This window comes from Narcine bancroftii, chromosome 9, assembly GCF_036971445.1.
Source record: "Narcine bancroftii isolate sNarBan1 chromosome 9, sNarBan1.hap1, whole genome shotgun sequence".
Taxonomy (NCBI): Eukaryota; Metazoa; Chordata; class Chondrichthyes; order Torpediniformes; family Narcinidae; genus Narcine; species Narcine bancroftii.
The window spans coordinates 9739091-9757827 of NC_091477.1; the positions used below are offsets into that span (position 1 = coordinate 9739091).

Here is an 18737-nt window from a genome sequence, read left to right on the forward strand (position 1 = left end):
CATGACCACCACTGTGGCACCTTGTCATTACTCTCCCCTTTGTTGTTTGAGGGACTTTCCCCTCTGTCTCAGCCCTTCAATGCCCAGTGACAGAAGGGCTCTCGACCATGGCTTTCCACCCCCCCCCCCCCACCCCCCCACCCCACTTCCCACTGCATCATTCAGGCCACTTCAGTACACCTATACCCTGGAATGGGCCATTCAGCAGTATTCCCTCACTGACGTCCCCATGTTTTGAAAGGTCAACAGATTTCGAGCAGACCCAAGGGCGGTGGTCTTCCAGCCCTTCAGGATGTCTGTGTGTGTCCCCCCGCCCCCCCCCCACCGGAATAGCCCATAAATCAGAGAGTGCTCTGCATCGCTGTGACAAGGATCACGGCATCCGTAGCAGACTTGCTAGGCCATTTGATTTATGACAATTGAGCAAGAAATATTCAGTGAAATACTGTGCCTTTTACAGTGTAATATGGGACATTTAAAATCTCGAGCAGTCAGACAGAATCTTTGTCCAATTCAATATTTCACTAGTCCTTCAGCAAAGCTCAGGAGCCCCAGACACAATTTATATTGCACAATAAATATGCCAATTCTACTGGAGAAGGCAGCTTCAGAGCTTTGTTTAAACACAAACAATGCTGAATGCTGCAGAGTTCTTTGAGGATACATTTCCACAAGATCCAATTGTACACAATAGTTCTGGATTGGTGCAGCTTGCAAAACAGCTTCATTAGACCACCCTCAAATTGGAGGAACGACACCTCGTATTCTGTCTGGGCGCTGTCCAATTGCATAGCATTAACGTCGACTCCCACCTCCCCTCTCATCACTAATTATCCTTTCCTGTAGCTCTGTCCCTCTCTCTTTCCTTTTCCGCCTCCTTTCCTCCAGCTCTGCATTCACAGAGCCATCCCCTTCCCCCCGATCAATTCTCACCTCTCCTATCCTCCCCTTGCTCTTTTTTTTCCCCTTCTCCCCAGCCTTCTAATTTAGGTGTCTGCCTTCTTCTTTACTCCTACCTTGAAGAAAGACTCAGACCCCCCAAACATTGGTAATATATCTTTACCTCCCAGGGATGCTGTGAGATCCTCCAGCATTTCTGTGTTTTGACTACATTCACAACATCTGCAGACTTTTGTGATTCGCATCTTTATGAATTGCCCTGGTTTTAGCAACGCCATGCAAAATGAGAGTAGCCTTTCAGAAATCTGACCGTGGAGAGAAGTTCTACTTTCTTTTGTTCATTCACACTCATTACCCAGCCACCCATATTGCCATTACAATGGCATCACTTGGCCTGAGTCACATTTATTACTGATCTGGTAAATGAGAGCAGATTTACTTTCTTGAAGGCCAATTAGGTTGGTTTTACAACAAGAGCCCACATTTTTATAAACACCAGTAGAATTGCTCGTCTTTCTCACACAGTGATTTAATTAATTGAATTTAATTCCAATCTAGTGTAGTGGGTGGGATTTGAATTCAAGTCTCCGCATTGGTGGTCCAGCCAACTAGGTTTCATGCTACTCTGCCAACCTAGTGTAGAAGAAGCTTGAAACTTTACTTTTCTTATGCCATTGATGCTGCTTCCGTTTTAATAATAAATCTGAGATTGATTGATCTATGTTTTCCAAAAGAATTACTTAAATAGAGTTTTGGGATTTATAAAGCCAGTAGAGTCCAGCACAATCTCCACATTGAAAAGTTAAGATCTTGAAAACTTGAAGAGGTGAGACAGTTGGCAGTTAGCGCAGTGGTTTACAGCGGCAGTGATCAAGTCCGGGGTTCGAATCCCATGCTGTATGTAGGGAGTTTGTATGTTCTCCCCATGTCTGTGTGGGTTTCCCCCGGGGGCTCTAGTTTCCTCCCACCATTCAAAGCATACCGGGTGTGCAGGTTAATTGCGTGTCAATTGGCCGGCACGGACTCGTGTGCCAAAATGGCCTGTTACCATGCTGTAGGTCTAAATTTAAATGTAAAAAAATATATCCAGCTCATGATCTGATCTTGCCCTTGAGGAGCACCCTTTACAGTTTGTTTGGGAAAATTTCACATAAGTGTTGTGACCTCTGGTGACTTGCTCAATGATGGCTTTGACCTTGCTGATTTCTTTCTAACACCAGCATTTTGGTTGAGGCGAATTCCTAACTACTGGAAGCGTGGGAGGAAGCAGATGTCTTGGTTTCAGTAGAAATTCCATCCTGACCATTGACATGGCAGGAGCAGGTGTCTGTCCACCATCCAGTTAATGGTCATTGGCAATTAGTGTAGGAAACTATGAGATGGCTAAACCAACATTGCCTTGCATTCATAGTTATTGGTAAGGTGTTTTTAAATCCTGCAACTCTGACTTCCTGGCAATGACTCTTTTCAGCCCACATGAGAATCAAGTTGAGGGAATTTTTATAAACTCATCTGGACTGCTCTTGTAGTTCAAAGATTTTTCCAATCTTGAAAGAGTTTTGATGTGACTCACATTTAAGAGGTCAAGCATTGTTTTCATTATACTGTGTGTGAGGAATGTATTCATTTAGAAGGAGATCAGAAATCTTTCAAAACTTAACCTCTCTGATAAGAAAGAATCAAATGGTGTGTTATTTCGGAAGGGGTACTAAAATTACAGAAGCCTCGTGGGAATCAGCAAAAAAAAAAACAAATTTCCTGGTTTCATTCCGCCTTCTCAATCAAACTCAATGCCTTCTGGATCTGCTACGAGCTCCTCATTCTCCTTTCTGCTACCTAAGTAATTCACACAATTTGTGTGTTTGGGCATATTTCAAAAATCCATGGTTAAAAAGAAAACATGGATTCCAGTTTATTCCTTAGCAATCCTGATGACTGAAATGTCCACAATTTCTCCCCTCGCTCGACCCACTGAGTTTCTCCAACACTTGTTTTTTTTTATTGCTCCTGATGATGGTGGTCAATTTCCTCCCTCGTTGTCAGGTGGTGATTAATTGTTGACAACCTGAGACACGCCCAATTCCATTTGATGGCTCCTAAAGAGATATGACTTGTGAATAATATCTGGACTGGACTTTTACTCCACTGGAGGGCGACAGGGAAAGAAGTGAGGTGGGGTGGGGGGGGAGGTGTTTAACGAAAGCCAGAGAAGTCGATATTAATGCCATCTGGTTGGAGGATGCCCAGTCACAAGATGAAGTGTTGTCCATCCTCCAAATGGATGGCAATAATATTGACCTCTTGCTTTTGTTAACCCCTCCCCCTCACTTCTTCCCTCATTGCCCTCCCCAACTCTGTCTCTCCCTTCCATCTCCTTTTACACAAGCATGATAAATTCTTACCTCGTCCCTTATCATATTCAATTAACACCTTTTGTTGGTCTGGATTCCTCCCCGGCCGGCATTGTCTGAATTCTGAAACCTTCTAAGATTTCCTGCTTCTGGCACATACTGCTTATTGAAGGGTCGAGGTCTGAAATATTGACAATATATCTTTGTTTCCTATGGATGCCGAAAAGACTGAGTTCATCCAGCATTTTGGTGTGTTTTTACTGCAATCACAGCATCTGCAGACCTTCGTCTTTCACTCAACATCTATTGCTGTACCAGTTCACAATGTTGCTTGAGTAGCAGTAATGAAGAACTGAAGGAGAATTTTCTGTCAGCACTGACCCCCAACAGTTTTTGAGGTTGCCCACAGCTAGTCATTTGCCTTCTGAGAATCCACATTCTTAAAGGTCACCATTCTAAAATTGTAAGATGACATGCAAGGATTACTGCAACAATGAAGTGTGCAAAGCAATGTTGCTGTCATTCATCAATTTACTGGTCAAGATGGAGAATTTACACAGGAGGATTTAAATTCATGATGACTGGGAAGTCACAGATGTTGGTGCCTTTGTTCCTTTATTCACAAAACATTTCTTTTTTGGAAAACAGCTCTCTACTGTGACAGTATATAGATTTGTTTTTGGGAGATAAATTGGGAAAGGTTTATTAGTGTAGGTTACGTACAAACACTTTAAAACAGATCTTATTTAAAATACTGACATATCGGCTCCATAGCTTTTGCAAGAGCTTTGAAGAGTGCTCAAGAGACTTCACTAATGGATTGATGTTTACAAAAGGCAACAGACAAAAGATCCTTTTGGAGCCACAGATTGTCTGGAAGAGAACTTGTTGTTCTAAGAGGATCATGTAGTTTTGCAAGCAGAGAGAGTCAAACACACACACACACACACACACACACACACACACACACACACACACACACACACACACACACACACACAGATCACTTGTACAGTGTTACAGCCAGCAGAAGCAACTGGGACTGGAACAGGACAAGTTGGCAAGCTTGTGAAATGCCATTTGGAAGATGGCCTGGTCAAAGTCCTTGTGATTCATGCAAGAGGAGAGGACTGGCTGTCTAAAGTTTTACTTGGAATAAGAGAAACAAAAAGGAACTCTGTGGTGACCTGAAAGAAAGAAGTTATCATCCGGAGAACCCTGAAGGGGGCAGGTTTCGTCAGCAAGACACTGAGGTGGCTGGATGTCCATCATACAACAAATCTCTCTCTGAGAATCGACAAGAACCATCCTGAGTGGTAACCATTTACCTTTCAAGCACCAAAGCCTGGCGAACTTCATAAATGTTAAATTCTGTGCACAGTATAAGAATTGTCTGCAATCAGTGAACTTGAAGGAATGAGAAGTGAGATTGGACTGTGTACCAAAGAACATTTCTGAACTTATGCACACATTACATACAGGTGTGCTCAGAATTAGAAGCGGGTTAAGTTAGGCTAGTTAAGTCAATAGCGATAAGTTAAAGTGTGATTATATTTTCATATTTAAAAATAATTAAGAACAATTTTTGTTTAAGTAACCATTTGTCTTGGTGAATATCTATTGCTGCTGGATTTTGGGGTCCTCTAGGCCCGTAACAGTACCTTCTCTGACTTTTCAAGTAGCAGCGTGTTGCTCAAATGTATTTTAAGTTAAAATTTTTGACATTTACTCTCAAGGATTTACAAAATGCCCCAATGCATTTGGGCTGGTTTCACAAACACTGTGGACCGACTGCAAGAAATGTGGGAAAAGTAATTATTGAGGAAGTAGTTTAATGGAGTTGTACTGGGTAGATCACGTCTCCAGAATGGAGGACCATCGCCTTCCCAAGATCGTGTTATATGGCGAGCTCTCCACAGGCCACCGAGACAGAGGTGCACCAAAGAAGAGGTACAAGGACTGCCTAAAGAAATCTCTTGGTGCCTGCCACATTGACCACTGCCAGTGGGCTGATATCGCCTCAAACCGTGCATCTTGGTGCCTCACAGTTCGGCGGGCAGCAACCTCCTTTGAAGAAGACCGCAGAGCCCACCTCACTGACAAAAGACAAAGGAGGAAAAACCCAAACACCCAATCCCAACCAACCAATTTTCCCTTGCAACCGCTGCAACCGTGTCTGCCTGTCCCACATCGGTCTTGTCAGTCACAAATGAGCCTGCAGCTGACGTGGACATTACCCCTCCGTTAATCTTCGTCCACGAAGCCAAGCCAAAGAAGAAAAGAACTTCCTTCAGTCACCAATCCCAAACCAGAGAAAATAACTAGAAAGTCAATGGAATAGAACAAGCCTGCAGAAGCTGTAATTATGAATTATGTACCCAGAGTTTAATGTGAATTTGTAACTCATTGTATTTTGAGTCCTGGTGAGCTGATCCAACCCAGGTGAATCGGAGAACATTTGAGAACATGAAAAGGCATTTTGGCTTGAGCTTCTTTTTCCTCCGATTGAGCAGTGCCTGGTGTGGCCAAGCCTCCTTCAATGTGAGAGTGTTTACACTTGTCTCTACTGCATTGCTCCTTTTTGCATTGTGCAAGTTGGCTACTGCATATCCCATCTACTGGTAATTTTACTGCAGTTAAAAATTCTTGACCACGTAGGTGCTTTGGAACCTCTTGTGCTTTTTGCAAAGGCTGTGAAGAAATGTGTGCTTTTCTTTTCAAACTTTCCTGCCATGTCCTTACTGCATTTACAATCCCTGATTCCTCCAGATATGGATATCAGTTCATTCATTTCTTTCCCAACGTTGCAAAAACGGTAATGTTTCTTGCTGCTCTTATTTCATTCCTTACAATCTCTCAAAAACTATTTCCCAGTCTCTCAAAAATTTCTTGATGAGAGCTAAAACTTGTGCAAGTTTTCTTACCAGTATAGTCATGTAACAAATATTGCTGATTTAACCAAATTGCACTGAGTGAATCAGCTACTTTCCTACCAGAATGTTATTCCTGGCATATTTTCACCTCTGCTCTTGATCTATTTAATCTTTTCTCTGATCTTTTTTAACTATGATTGTCACCATCTGTACAAAGCTGAAAGGGCGAGGAGAAAAGGTCCTTGGTTTCTTGAATTAAGGCATATAGTTACTGTGGCCTTTTACCAAAGCAAATTTATTTGTATTTTGATAAATATTAGTTTTCAGTTTTACACTCAACTTCAAATAGCATAGGATTAAAATAAAAACTGGAAGCTTGGCTGTACAATATGCAGATTGTATTGATTGTAGCATGAGAATCTGCAGAGACTGTGATTGGAGTAGAGACACAGAAATGCTGGAGGAACTCTGCAGGTCTCGCAGTGTCCCTAGGAGGTAAAGATATATGACTGACGTTTCAGGCCTTCAGGGTATGAGTAAAAAGCAGGCAGGTATGTTGTATTGAATTCTTTATTGTCATATGTACCAAGATGCAGTGAAAAGGTTTGTGTTACATGCTATCTAGGTAAGTCATCTTCTACTTAAATACAGCAGGTAGCACAGTAATAATTAGAGGGTATTGTGTAAGTCAAGAAGTGCAGGTTATGCCATTACCAGTACAATGTGGAATATATGGAGAAATATACAGTTAGACAATGAATGGCCATCATTTTTGTTTTACCAGTGAGTGGCCCATTCAAGTGTCTGATAACAGCAAGAAGAAAATTCTTGAATCTGGAGGTTTATCTTTTCAAGCTTGCGTATTTTCTGCTGGATGGGAAATTCCTTTTTAATAGTTTGATCTTTTCTTTCAGATGCCGGAGTCTGTGTCTAACTGATGGACTTGTTTTATCTATCGAATGAGAGAAAACTAAATCAGTTGAGTTGCTATGGCATCACAAAGTGAAGACTCGTGTGATATTGGGGACTGGCTGTCCACTATCCATTTGGAAAAATATAGAGAGAATTTTGTCCAGAATGGGTTTTACACGTCCAAGAAAGCTGTGCATTTCAACAATGAAACACTCCTTCAGATTGGCATCACGGCAACTGGGCATCGGAAACGGATAATGAAGCATGCACAGCAGAGGAGCTTCAAGTTGTCATGTGATGAGATACCAAATGTTGACCTGGCCAATTGTGAAGGTGAGAAAGAACAAACATTGGGAAGGTCGAGCAGTGTGGGTGATTGGAAAGATAATGTCGATGGGAATAAAAGTATTGAACCAGAGGAACCGGTGGTAAAACCCATCCCCAGGCCACGGACATTGCTGAATAAGCAGCCGTTGAATGTCAAATCGCAAGCAGAAATTGGATCAGTGTCAACACATAGTCCAAGTCATGAGAAGCAAGAAGTGTTTACTTCTGATGAACCTTCTACACAAAGGCCTGAGGTGATTGAGAAGGAGCAAGTTCTAGGTGAAGAAAGCACAGTTGGGTCTCCAGTTCGGGAAGTAGCTGCAAAGGAAGAGGAGATGGTTCCACCTGTTCCACCACGCACAAATCGTGGACAGCCTCCAGCTAATTTTGCTGTAGTAGGTCCACTAGACAGGCCTGAGAACGATCCGACCAGATCAAAGTCTCTAAATTCCATCCCCAAGTCTGCTCAAAACTTGGAGGACTTGCAGTCTCTCTCCAAAATTTCCACAAACTCCCTTCCCCAGATGCCTTTGTTCGACACTGCATTTGCTGGGAAAATGATTTGCAATGAGCTCTACACTACAGTGGCGACTCTGCCTGAGAGGAATCGAACCCAATCCTTGCCGATCTCAGGCATGAGAAGGAAACCTGTCCCACAGCCCCGTCTGAATGTGAACCAACCTGAGGTATCAGCACCTTCATCAAAGGAAAGGTAGGCTTGCATGGCATTATCTTGGATTCTAAACATCAACTCTTGAGATGACTAGATTCACTCAAACTTTTATTTTCTTCATTCTGTGTTCAATAAAAAAGAGTTGTGGGGTCACTGTTAAGACATCAAAAATAACTAGAAAGGTGTTTGCTTCTCCAATCTCAAAGGTGATGGAGCAGTAGAGCACAAAAATGGGTCTTTGGCTTTTACTATCCATATCCATCTTATCTTTTCTGTACTGTCTCAAGATCTTCATATCCTACCTCCAAAATGGTGATCAGAATTGGATGCAGCTCCAGTCATGTCTTAACCTGAGCTTTATGAAGGTGTAAAACACTAAAGTCTGCAGAATCATGAGGTTAAAACATTACACTGGAGAAACTCAGCAGGTCAGGGTTAATATATCAAAGATAAAGATGCATAGCCAGAGTTTTGGGCTTGAGTCCTTCATCAAGGTATGAGCAAAATGTAGGCAGGTGCCCAAACAAAATGATGGGAGGAGGGGAAGGGGCAGGAGGAGGAGCACAATCTCCACAGGTAGGAGCTAATAGGTACATAAGGGAGGGAGGGCACACCAGTAAACCAGGAGAGGGAGAAGGCTCTGTGAATGGAGAGCTGGAGGAAAGAATACAGAGGGATGGGGAAGAATGTGGAGTGGGCTAGCAGAGACCAGAGAAGTCAACGTTAATGCCATCCACTCGCAGAGATGGAAAATAAGGAATGTTGACTTTGTGAACGTAAGCTCATTACATTTGCACTTGCTCTTCACCAAATTTTTTTATCATTATTTTTCTACCATCTTTTGCAGGCAATGATTTAACTGCCAATTGGACTGACCTACTTGGGGAAAAAATGAGTCCAAAATTGACCAAGGATGGATTTTTTCCCCCCTTCCTGGTCCAAATTTCTATTCTCACATTTCACTCATTTATGCTGTCACAGTAATTTAGAGCATAGTCTACAATTAATTTCATTTATATGAGGATGATTATTCTTCTCCCATTGTCCAGTAAGATGTAGAAAAGAGGAAGATTCATGGTGGTTACTCCCTGCCCCACTTCCAAGTATGTCTCTCTGGAACTATAGCCCCGCTGACGTCAGCAAGTAGGAGGGAGAAGAGAGTAAAGCAGATACAACAAAAAAGTTATTGCTGAAGTGTTCAATGGCTCCACTGACCATTCTTAATTGCTTGTTTCATACTTCCCTTTAATGTAATTCTTGTGTAAATTTTGCTCTGTAGACGTTCCATCACTTTCCGCTGACCACAAATTTAAGCTCGCAGCCAGATAGAAGGAACTGGATGCTTAATTAATAGTTTTTGAGAACTATTTTGCTGAATGTTAAGGCGGCCAGCTGACAAGATAATGGTCATTACTATTAAAAGGGAAGTCTTTTAAATGGCTTTGATTACAACAGGATATAATTATTCAGCTTGTGTTTCCCCCTTTGAGTTTGAAAGAACAAAAATATCAAAACACTGGATGCTTATCTTGGGGCAATGGAACTATTTTTGAGAGAGAAGTAAGTTCAGTACAATCACGAATTAAAGTTGTGACTTCAAATCCCACCAGAGTTGTGCGGATCCAAGAAGGGCCAAACCTCCAAAGGAATGCGAGTAGAGTGTGTTCTGTTGATATAGAAGGTCTCATATCAGAACAAGATAGCTCTACCTGTCCTATGGCCAATATTTATTCCTCAACCAATTCTCTGGTCATTTACATAGAATAAAGTACCGAATTACACAGCTCACAATATCTTGTTGAAGGGCTCAAGCCTGAAACTTTGGTTATGTAACCTTATCTTCACGTTAATAAAGTACACTGTTTGACCTGCTGAGTAACATCCTGGTAAATTGCCTCTGCACCCTCTGCAAAGCTTCCATATCTTTCCTGTAATAAGGTGACCAAAACTGGACATAATATTCCAAGTGTGGTCAAGTCAGAATTTTATAGAGTTGCAACATTACCTCACTTGAACTCAGTCCCCCAACTAATGAAGGCCATCATACCATAAGTTTTCTTAACTATCATATTAACCTATATGGCAAACCTGAGAGATCGCTGGATTTGGACCCCAAGGGTTAACAAATGTCTTTATCTTCTTCCATGATGAAGTCACAAACCAGACAAGGGTTAAATGAAGTGGCTGTATAAAAATGGACCCAGTAGAAATCTGTCCTCTTTTCCAAAGAGACAGTGAAGTAGTCTTCCTTATTTCAAAAGCCACTTATTCTATGTTCCCCTTTCCCCAGGAGTAAAACACAGCAACACCACCAATTCTAGTTACTGTAACTCAACCATGCCTTTCACAAGATTCCAACCACTGTGTCACAGGGGTTTTTGACTTCTGTACTCTCCAAATGGAACTCTAAATTGTGTGACCATTACATAATCACTGAGGTGAGTTCCAATTTTTGAAAACCACCTGACCATCAATTTTATTTCTCCCAAAATTCCTATCCATAACAACCTCTGACCTCATATCTGTTTAAGAGGCTTAAATGGCTTTGATTAAAAGCAGATGGCTTCTTTCAACAGTCCTTGAATAATTAAGACCCACTTGAAACCCATTAGCTCTTCTTGTCTGTCCAAGACATGTTGACTCCAAGAATGAACACTCTTCTCTGAGAACAATGGCTCTTTATAACTGTGCTGTGACCTGTGTGTGATCCTATACCACCCCACAGCAAACTTACTAAGAATAGAGATACAATATTTTAACTCTTAAGTCATTTTTATATATGAGAAATATAGTTTAACATTAAATTAAAGGTTAACACAAATCGGTTGCACCCGTTGTTGGAGAGGTGCTTCCAGGGTTGACAAATATGCCGAATTGGCTCTTCCAGGGTTGACTTGTAAGCCGAATTGGCGTCAAATAGTTTTTGACCTGAATTTAAGGTCTCAGAAGAACATCTGGCATAAAAGTCAGCCCCCATTTATTGAGTGATTTTTAAGGGTTTCATGACTTGACTTGTACACTGAAAAATATAGGGTATATATTAAATGATGAGAGGCATAAATATTGTAGACAGGGTTTTTCCCTGGATGGAAATGCTAAAATCTCAGGAGTATAGCTTCAGGTGAGATGGAGAAGGCGTGAAAGAGATGTGTGAGGCAAGAGAGTGCCAGGTACATGGAGCACACTGCCAAGGGAGGTGGTAGAATGTACTATGATTATAAAGAGGCAGGGAATGGAAGGATATGGACCATGAGGAGGCAGATATGATTAGTTAAGTTGGTATCATGTTTGGTGTATACATGATGTGTCAAAGGAATTGTTCCTGTATTTTATATGCTTTATGTATTATGTACAAGAAGGAAAAGGTTCAGTATTGAGGTTAATGTCCAGTTAGTGTCCAGTAGTGCTGTGACTGTCTAGCATCAAAGTACATCAGGGAAGTTTTACCATTAACCCATCGACAAAAGCAGCAAATCTGATTGTTGAACTTTCCTTTGAAATAATATTTCCAGCCTGAAGAGAGATCACCTCTTGGAAGATGAAAAATTTAACATGAATCAGGGCCAGAATGGTCACCAAGTCTCATTGTATGCACGGTGGGATGCTCTACTGTGAGAAAGTGTTGACATCCTTGAGTCTTCAGCAAGGACGACAAAGCTTTAACAGGTGGCACACATTTTAGAGGGTGAGAAGGCACATTTGGTGGGCCACTTTCTCTGAATGTGATGGTAGCACATAGTTACGTGGAACAGGATGGTGGGTAATACAGTAAAACCCCGTCACCCAAGTTTACAGATAAAGCCTTGTAGACGACACTTTCCAGGTTTTAATGTATCCTAATTTCAAAATGTGTCATATAACCATATAACCATTTACGGAGCCGAAACAGGCCATGTTGGCCTTTCGAGTCCGCACCGGTTCATTGATTTTGTGTGCCCTCTTCAGGCATTGGTCCCGGTAGATCTTTATTCAATAACGATGGGCGAATTCAATGCAGGTGGAGCAATTTTGTCAAAACAAACCAAGCAGCAATGTTTGTAAACTTATTAATTTAATTCATGCAATACAAAAGAATAAAATGTCAATGGTGGCTGTTACAATAGACGTAGAGAAAGCCTTTGATAGGGTAGAATGGAATTATTTGTTTAAAGTGCTACAGAAATTAAAACTACCGGATGAGTTTATTGGTTGGATTGGAGCACTATATAATGGACCATTAGCAAGGGTAGTAGAAAATGTCAGATCACTTCAAATTGAGAAGATCAACTAGACAGGGACGGCCATTGTCCCCCTCACTGTTCGCCTTGGCTATAGAACCACTGGCAGAACTGATAAGGAAGGAAACTAAGATAAAAGGAATAAAAATAAAAGAGAAAGAATATAAAATAACCCTATTCACAGATGACATCATAGTGTATTTAACAGAACCATATTGAACGATATTCAACTTCAAAGAGATATAAAAGAAGAAATAAGACGAAACAAGACAAAATAAGACAAATTCAAAGAAAATTATCTCAAGCTTATATCTCCTTCATAGTTCAATGAAGTATGAGATGCAAGCTCTTAGACATAGTCACTATGGTAACACTACAAACAATATCCATCTTAAAGAGACAAGCACAAAATTAACTAAGAATCAAAAGCACAAAGTTTTAACCTTTAAAAGCTTTACTAACAGCATAATAATATACAAATAAAGATAAAGACTCTTACTAAGCAGGGACGAGACACTTTAAGAGTCACTCGGACAGTGAGTGGCATTAACCGGCTCTTCACTCTTGACGACGCCATTTTATTCAAACTCAATTTTATTCAAACAGATGCTACAAGCAAAGCACTCTGCTGGCTGAATATTTGCTCCCATCTTCAGGTTTATGTGCTACTTCAGTGAAAATTTACTTTTACAATTTTTAACATTATTTTTTTAATTTATTTATTCCTATTTATTTTAATTTAAAAAAATTATTTATGCTCCTTGATTTTTATTTTTGCCGGTTGCTTGAATTCCAGATTCCATGGGATTTTAGTGTACTTAAAAACAAATTGCAATGTGCACTCAAAAGGTTCGGTCCCATCTCGAGTAAATGGGACAGGGTTACTGTCTCTGCAACGTTGTGAGAATTAGATGTGAATTACAGCTGGTCACTCTCCTCCCATTTCTGAGAAGTTAATTGGCTTTGGCATATGTTACTCAACACATGCTTATCAGCAAATATGAGAGAGAAAATTAGTTGTGGGGGCAAAGGGAAATAATGAAGAAGGGGATGATGGGATTTTGCCCCTGGGAGCTCGTGTGAATGACGTCCTGTGTCATTATAAAGATAAATAACTTTTAATTAAAATGTTATAGTAGTTACATCATAAATGAGGGGGCTGTGCTTATATTACATATTTCTCTTAACCGGCATTTTATGGAGGCTCTTATTCTGCACCAGGGAAGAGTTCTGCATTAAAAATTGAGTTAAATTTCTGTCTCATTCTTTAGGCAAAAAAATCAGCCTGAACATCCAGTAGCTTTTGGGGAAGGGAGGGGAGGACTTGATTTGTTTCATGACACACTATCTTAGTTGGCTGTGTCTTGGTGGGCATTGATGTTGTCTCAGTCAGGTGAGGTCATCACCATCTTCTACTTATTTCAATGCAGGAAAGTAGTAATTTAAACTAACAAGACTTGCAACATCGACTGCACTTCCTGAAAAGACTAAACCAGGCAAGGCGACCAGCCACCATTATGACAACCTTCCACAGGAGCTCTATCAAGAGTGCCCTGGCTAGCTGCATCACAATATGGTACAGTTGCTGCAGAGAAATGGATTGGAGGTCAATCCGCAGGACCATGAGAGTGGCAGAGAGGATCACTGGAGTCTCCCTCCTCCTCATCACCATGATCTACCAGGATTGTTGACTGAAAAGGGCACGTAAAATCACTGAGGACATCTTCCACCCTGCACACAGCATCTTTCAGCTGCTCCTGTCAGAGAAGAGATACAAGAGTATCAGAGCCAGTACCACCAGGCTGAGGAACAGCTTCTTCTCACAGGCAGTGCTGTCGAACGACCAAAGGATCTGCTCACACTGACCACCCGAGACTCTCATGTTCATGAAATGATATATTTTTAAATCTCTGTATATGAATACTACATGTGTATTGTTTGTCTATAGGGGTATTAAGTCTGGGGTGTGTGTCTGCATATTTTGCACCAAAAGACTAGAGAACACTGTTACTTGTACAATCAGATGACAATAAACTTGACTATTTTATAAAATCATAGAAATGCTTCTAGCTTTCTTTTTTATCATGACTTTTGCCACTTTCACTGGGGCCTCCCTTTCCTCAACTGATGATATTTACTGGGAGAACTGCCTAAATAGGGCACAAGGAATTATAGAAGCCACTTTTCATCCAGCGCAAGTATATTTGACCCACTACTGACAAGAACATCAAAATCAGGACTGCCAGTCTGAGAAATAGCTTTTTTCTGCAGGCTGTGAGACTGATGAACTGTATCCTGTAACCAAAATTATTTGTATGTCATTATTTTTATTATTTATGTCATCATTGTGCACAGTGCATTGTGTGTTTTTGTGTGTGCACCATGTCTGGCGAGATGCTATTTTGTAGGATTGTATGTGATGTTGGAAGTGGTGCACAGGAGGTTCACCAGGTTGATTCCAGAGATGAAGGATTAGCCTATGAGGAGACTACTTGCTGGAATTTAGAAGAATGAGAGGGGAGTGTATAGAAATTTATAAAATTATGAAAGGTAAGGAGAGAGGTAAGTAAACTGTTGGAGAGACCAGAACCAGGAGACAGCCTCGAGATTCAGGGTAGTAGATTTAGGATGGAGATGAAGAGAATCTGCTTTTCCCAGAGTGTGGTGAATCTATGGAATTTGCTGCCCATTGACCTCAGTAAATATATTTAAGACAAATTTGGATAGATTTTTACATAGTAAGGGAATTAAGGGATATGGGGAAAAGGCTATTGATGTGGAGATGAGTCCTGAGCTCACCCATGATGTCATTGAATGGCAGAGCAGGCTCGATGGTCCGGATGACCAAATCTAAGCTTATAACAAGCTTGAACTTGATAAACACAGATTCCCAGACAAGTTCCATAGAAAATAATGTTGCAGCAACATTGAGTGGAAGTGACCACATGTCTTAATGTGCCCACCAACGAATATTACATATTTCACATACATTACACTGACAACTAAATTGTTGACCTCCTCATTCAATCATTCATTGTGTTTACCTTGACCTCTGTGCTTTCCCTTTGTGAACTTGATTGAGCCCGATCTCATCTTTCATGGACTGACCAGGATCAAATAATTTTGCAGGATAAATAAATTTGCTGATGGTTTCTCACTTTGGGAAATAAGGGCTTTGACTTCCTCATGCAAACTCACTAGTCCAACAGACAGCCTTACAGTTAATTAACCTGGACCATTTTTTACAAACCACTGTTTCCTTTTTCATACATAAAGGAAATACATGTTGGCCAAAAGTCAACATCTATGGCAGGGTCAATTTATTAAGATTACATTGATAAGAACAAAACTCTTTTGAAGATGCCTGAGACTGCAAATAAATGGGAAAATAAAAAGATTTACAAGGGTGTTGCTGGGACTTGTGGAACTGATTAGAACTTTATTCCCTGGAGTGTTGGAGAACGAGAAGAGACATGATAGAGGTATACAAAATTGAGAAGAGCAGAGTAAGTAAAAGCAGGCTTTTTCCACTGAGGTAGCTGAGACAAGATCAAGGATCTTGTGGAACACAAGGGGGAACTTCTTCATGTAGAGGTTAGTGAGAGTGTGAAACGAGCTGCCAGCTGAAATGGTGAATTCTGGCTCAATTTTGATATTGGCGAACATTTGTGGATTAAATGGGCAGGGTATGGAGGGATATGGTTTGGGTCCAGGTCAATGGCACAAGGCAGAATAACAGTTCAGCACAGACTAGATGGGCCAAAGAGTCTGTTTCTGTGCTGTAATGTTCTATGGTTCACCCCTGGGAAAAGGCTGTGGATTCGAGTCTCTGAGACCTGACATTTGATTGGTAAAAGGAGAAGCAGCGACACCTGAGGCCACGCTGACAGTCAGAAGTTCTGATTGCATGTTCTCATTGGAACCACACACTATAACAGTTTGGCACAGACTAGAAGGCCAGAGGGTCTTTTCCTGGGCCGCTGTGTGCTACGGCCCTTAGAAATGAAATGTGTCATTTTGCTGTTGACCGACTGAAGCAAGTTCAGTCCAATAATTTGCATCGAGGTTCAGTGAAAACATTGATGTGTTTGCTCTCCAAGCAATCCAGCCTGTTCTTGAGTTCAACAGCTAATGGAAAATCAAACAAAAGTGCAGAGTAAAGTTTTACAAAGATAAGTTCAGTTAAAAACAGTCAAGAGAAGTGACCCAAAGGTTCATGTGATAACAAGCACAGGAAACTTTTAACCATAAAATAACAGTTGGTCAGTGTGGACAAGTTATCTGAAGATCCTTTGATAATGGACAGTAACAAAACTTCTTGAATTCCTGAGAGATGGCTTAAAGGTTATCAAGTGGTATAGAGAAGATTGAAGGAGGAACTTGATGACGGAGCACTAATTAAGAGGAAGCTTGGATATTTGGTAATAAATGTGTTGAATGGCTCGAGGCTGTAATGTGAAAGGTTAGACGCTGAGATCCTGTTCCTTGATATTCTAATTAAACAGTGTAGGACATGAAACAGAAGTTGAGAGTGGGAGTGGGGTGGAGAATTAATCCAATTAGAAACTCAGGGACACTCTTGATTACTGAACAGTGTTCTGCAATTTCAGGTCTCTATCCCATTCCTCTGCTGACATGTCTGTCCATGGTCCCATGCACTGCCAGACTGAGGCCACCTGTAAATAGTAGGAACAACACCTCATCTTCTAACTGGGCACCCACCAACTGGATGGCATTAACTTGACTTCTCTGGTTTTCATTATAACCTCCCACCGTCGCCCTCCTCCAGCTCTGTTTCTCCCTTCTGTCTCCTTTTGGAGAATCATGAAAAATTCTTCCTTGTCCCTTATCCAATTAACACGTTTTGTTCGTCTGGATTTCTCCCCCTGCCAACATTGTATGAATTCTGAGACGTTCTCCGATTTCCTGCTTCTGGCTTATTCTACTCCTTTCTTGAGGAAGGGCTCAGGCCCAGAATGGAGGCAATATTATCTTTGCCTCCTATTGATGCTGAAAAGACCCGCTGAGTTCCTCCAGAATTTCGGTGGTTTTTTTCTACAATCATAGCATCTACATGTGTTCTTCAAAGCAGTTTAGGATTCTCTTTGGCTTAAATAGTTGTGGAAGATTGTGATCACAATATTGTTCTACCCCTTCTAGTTGTAACAGTTTCTCAGATCCTTTTAAAAAAAAAATACATTTAAATTTAGACATACAGCATGGTAACAGGCCCTTCCAGCCCATGAGTCCCTCCCATCCAATTTGAAGCTCAAGGAACAAAATCTCATCTTCTAATCTTACACATTAAAGCCTCAAGCCATTCAACACATTTATTTTCAAATATCAGAGTTTCCTCTTAATTAACACTCCTTCATCAAGCTCCTCCTTCAACCTTCTCAACACCACTTGATCACCTTTAAGTCATCTCTCAAGAATCCAAGAAGTTTTGGTTGGCGTAGTGGTTAGTCCAATGCCTTTACCGCACTAGTGATCGGGTCAGGGTTCGAATCCCGCACTGTCTTTAAGGAGTTTGTATGCTCTCCGATGACTGCATGGGTTTTTTATAGGGGCTCCAGTTTCCTCTTACCCTTCCAAAACATACCAGGGTGTAGGTTAATGGGGTGTAAAATGGGCGGCATAGACTTGTGGGGCCTAATTGTCCTGTAACAGTGGTGTATGTATAATTTAAAAAATAAAATAAAATAAGAGAAAACTGGATATTCTCGAGATCTAAAATGTTATTTGCAGTGTAGATGGGCAAAAATATTGGCATTGAGGCAAGGTTGCAAGGCCCATTCTTATATTCTACAACGTTACAACCATAATTCATCATGTGATCACATATATTGATCAAATGAACACAGGCACGGAAACAAAAGCAGAAGATTGTGGAAACACTCAGCAGGTCAGACAGCACCTGCAAGAATATTTCAAATGTTGAAAGGCATGGACTGAGTAGCTGTAGAAAGATTGTTTCCCATGGTGGGAGAGTCTAGGGCAAGAGGGCACAACTTCAGGATTGAGGGGCGTCCACTTAGAACAGAGATGCTGAGGAATTTCTTCCGAAATCGGACAATCTCGGGCGTATTTGGGCTATTAGGTGCTGCATGAAGAGGGCTTGCTGAGAATCAAGGTGATTTTGTTTTTCTAATAATGATTGCCATGATTTTTTTTGTCACCTCTTTATTTTTTGCAGGCAGCATCTGAAAATTCACTCTGAGGAGGACACCAGCATGCAAACAGTGTGGATGCAGACCAATAACTCTACCACCTATTCCACAATAGGGGACATTCCAACTCCTGGCACAGAGTACCCAGTGTACTTCAAAGATGAAATTGAAGATGATCTAAAAATATCACCGTACGCCAGCTTCCACTTCATTTCCGAACAAGGAAAAAATATTAAATGTGACTGGTTGGAGAAGCTTTCACCACAGGGGTAAGAAGAATTATTATAGCTCATTCTGTAAGGTCTGCAGAAAAT

The 18737-nt window shown here is 41.1% G+C and overlaps 1 protein-coding gene and 1 long non-coding RNA gene across 8 annotated transcripts in view; one reads left to right on the top strand and one right to left on the bottom strand.

The window, feature by feature from the left end:
- arap3 (ArfGAP with RhoGAP domain, ankyrin repeat and PH domain 3) overlaps nt 1-18737 on the top strand; it is a 175967-nt gene that overhangs the window by 82609 nt on the left and 74621 nt on the right. For all 7 annotated transcript variants that reach the window (XM_069898079.1, XM_069898084.1, XM_069898086.1 and 4 more), the window contains 2 exons: nt 7039-8075; nt 18450-18692. In XM_069898079.1, the coding sequence (XP_069754180.1) occupies nt 7114-8075; nt 18450-18692 (1205 nt within the window). In that variant the 5' untranslated portion in view covers nt 7039-7113. The remainder of the gene's footprint in view (nt 1-7038; nt 8076-18449; nt 18693-18737) is intronic.
- Nucleotides 6711-10370, bottom strand: LOC138743172 (uncharacterized). The gene is made up of 3 exons (XR_011344686.1): nt 10125-10370; nt 8045-8158; nt 6711-7076 (listed from the first exon to the last, which is right to left on the bottom strand). It is a non-coding gene; the product is annotated as an uncharacterized lncRNA (long non-coding RNA).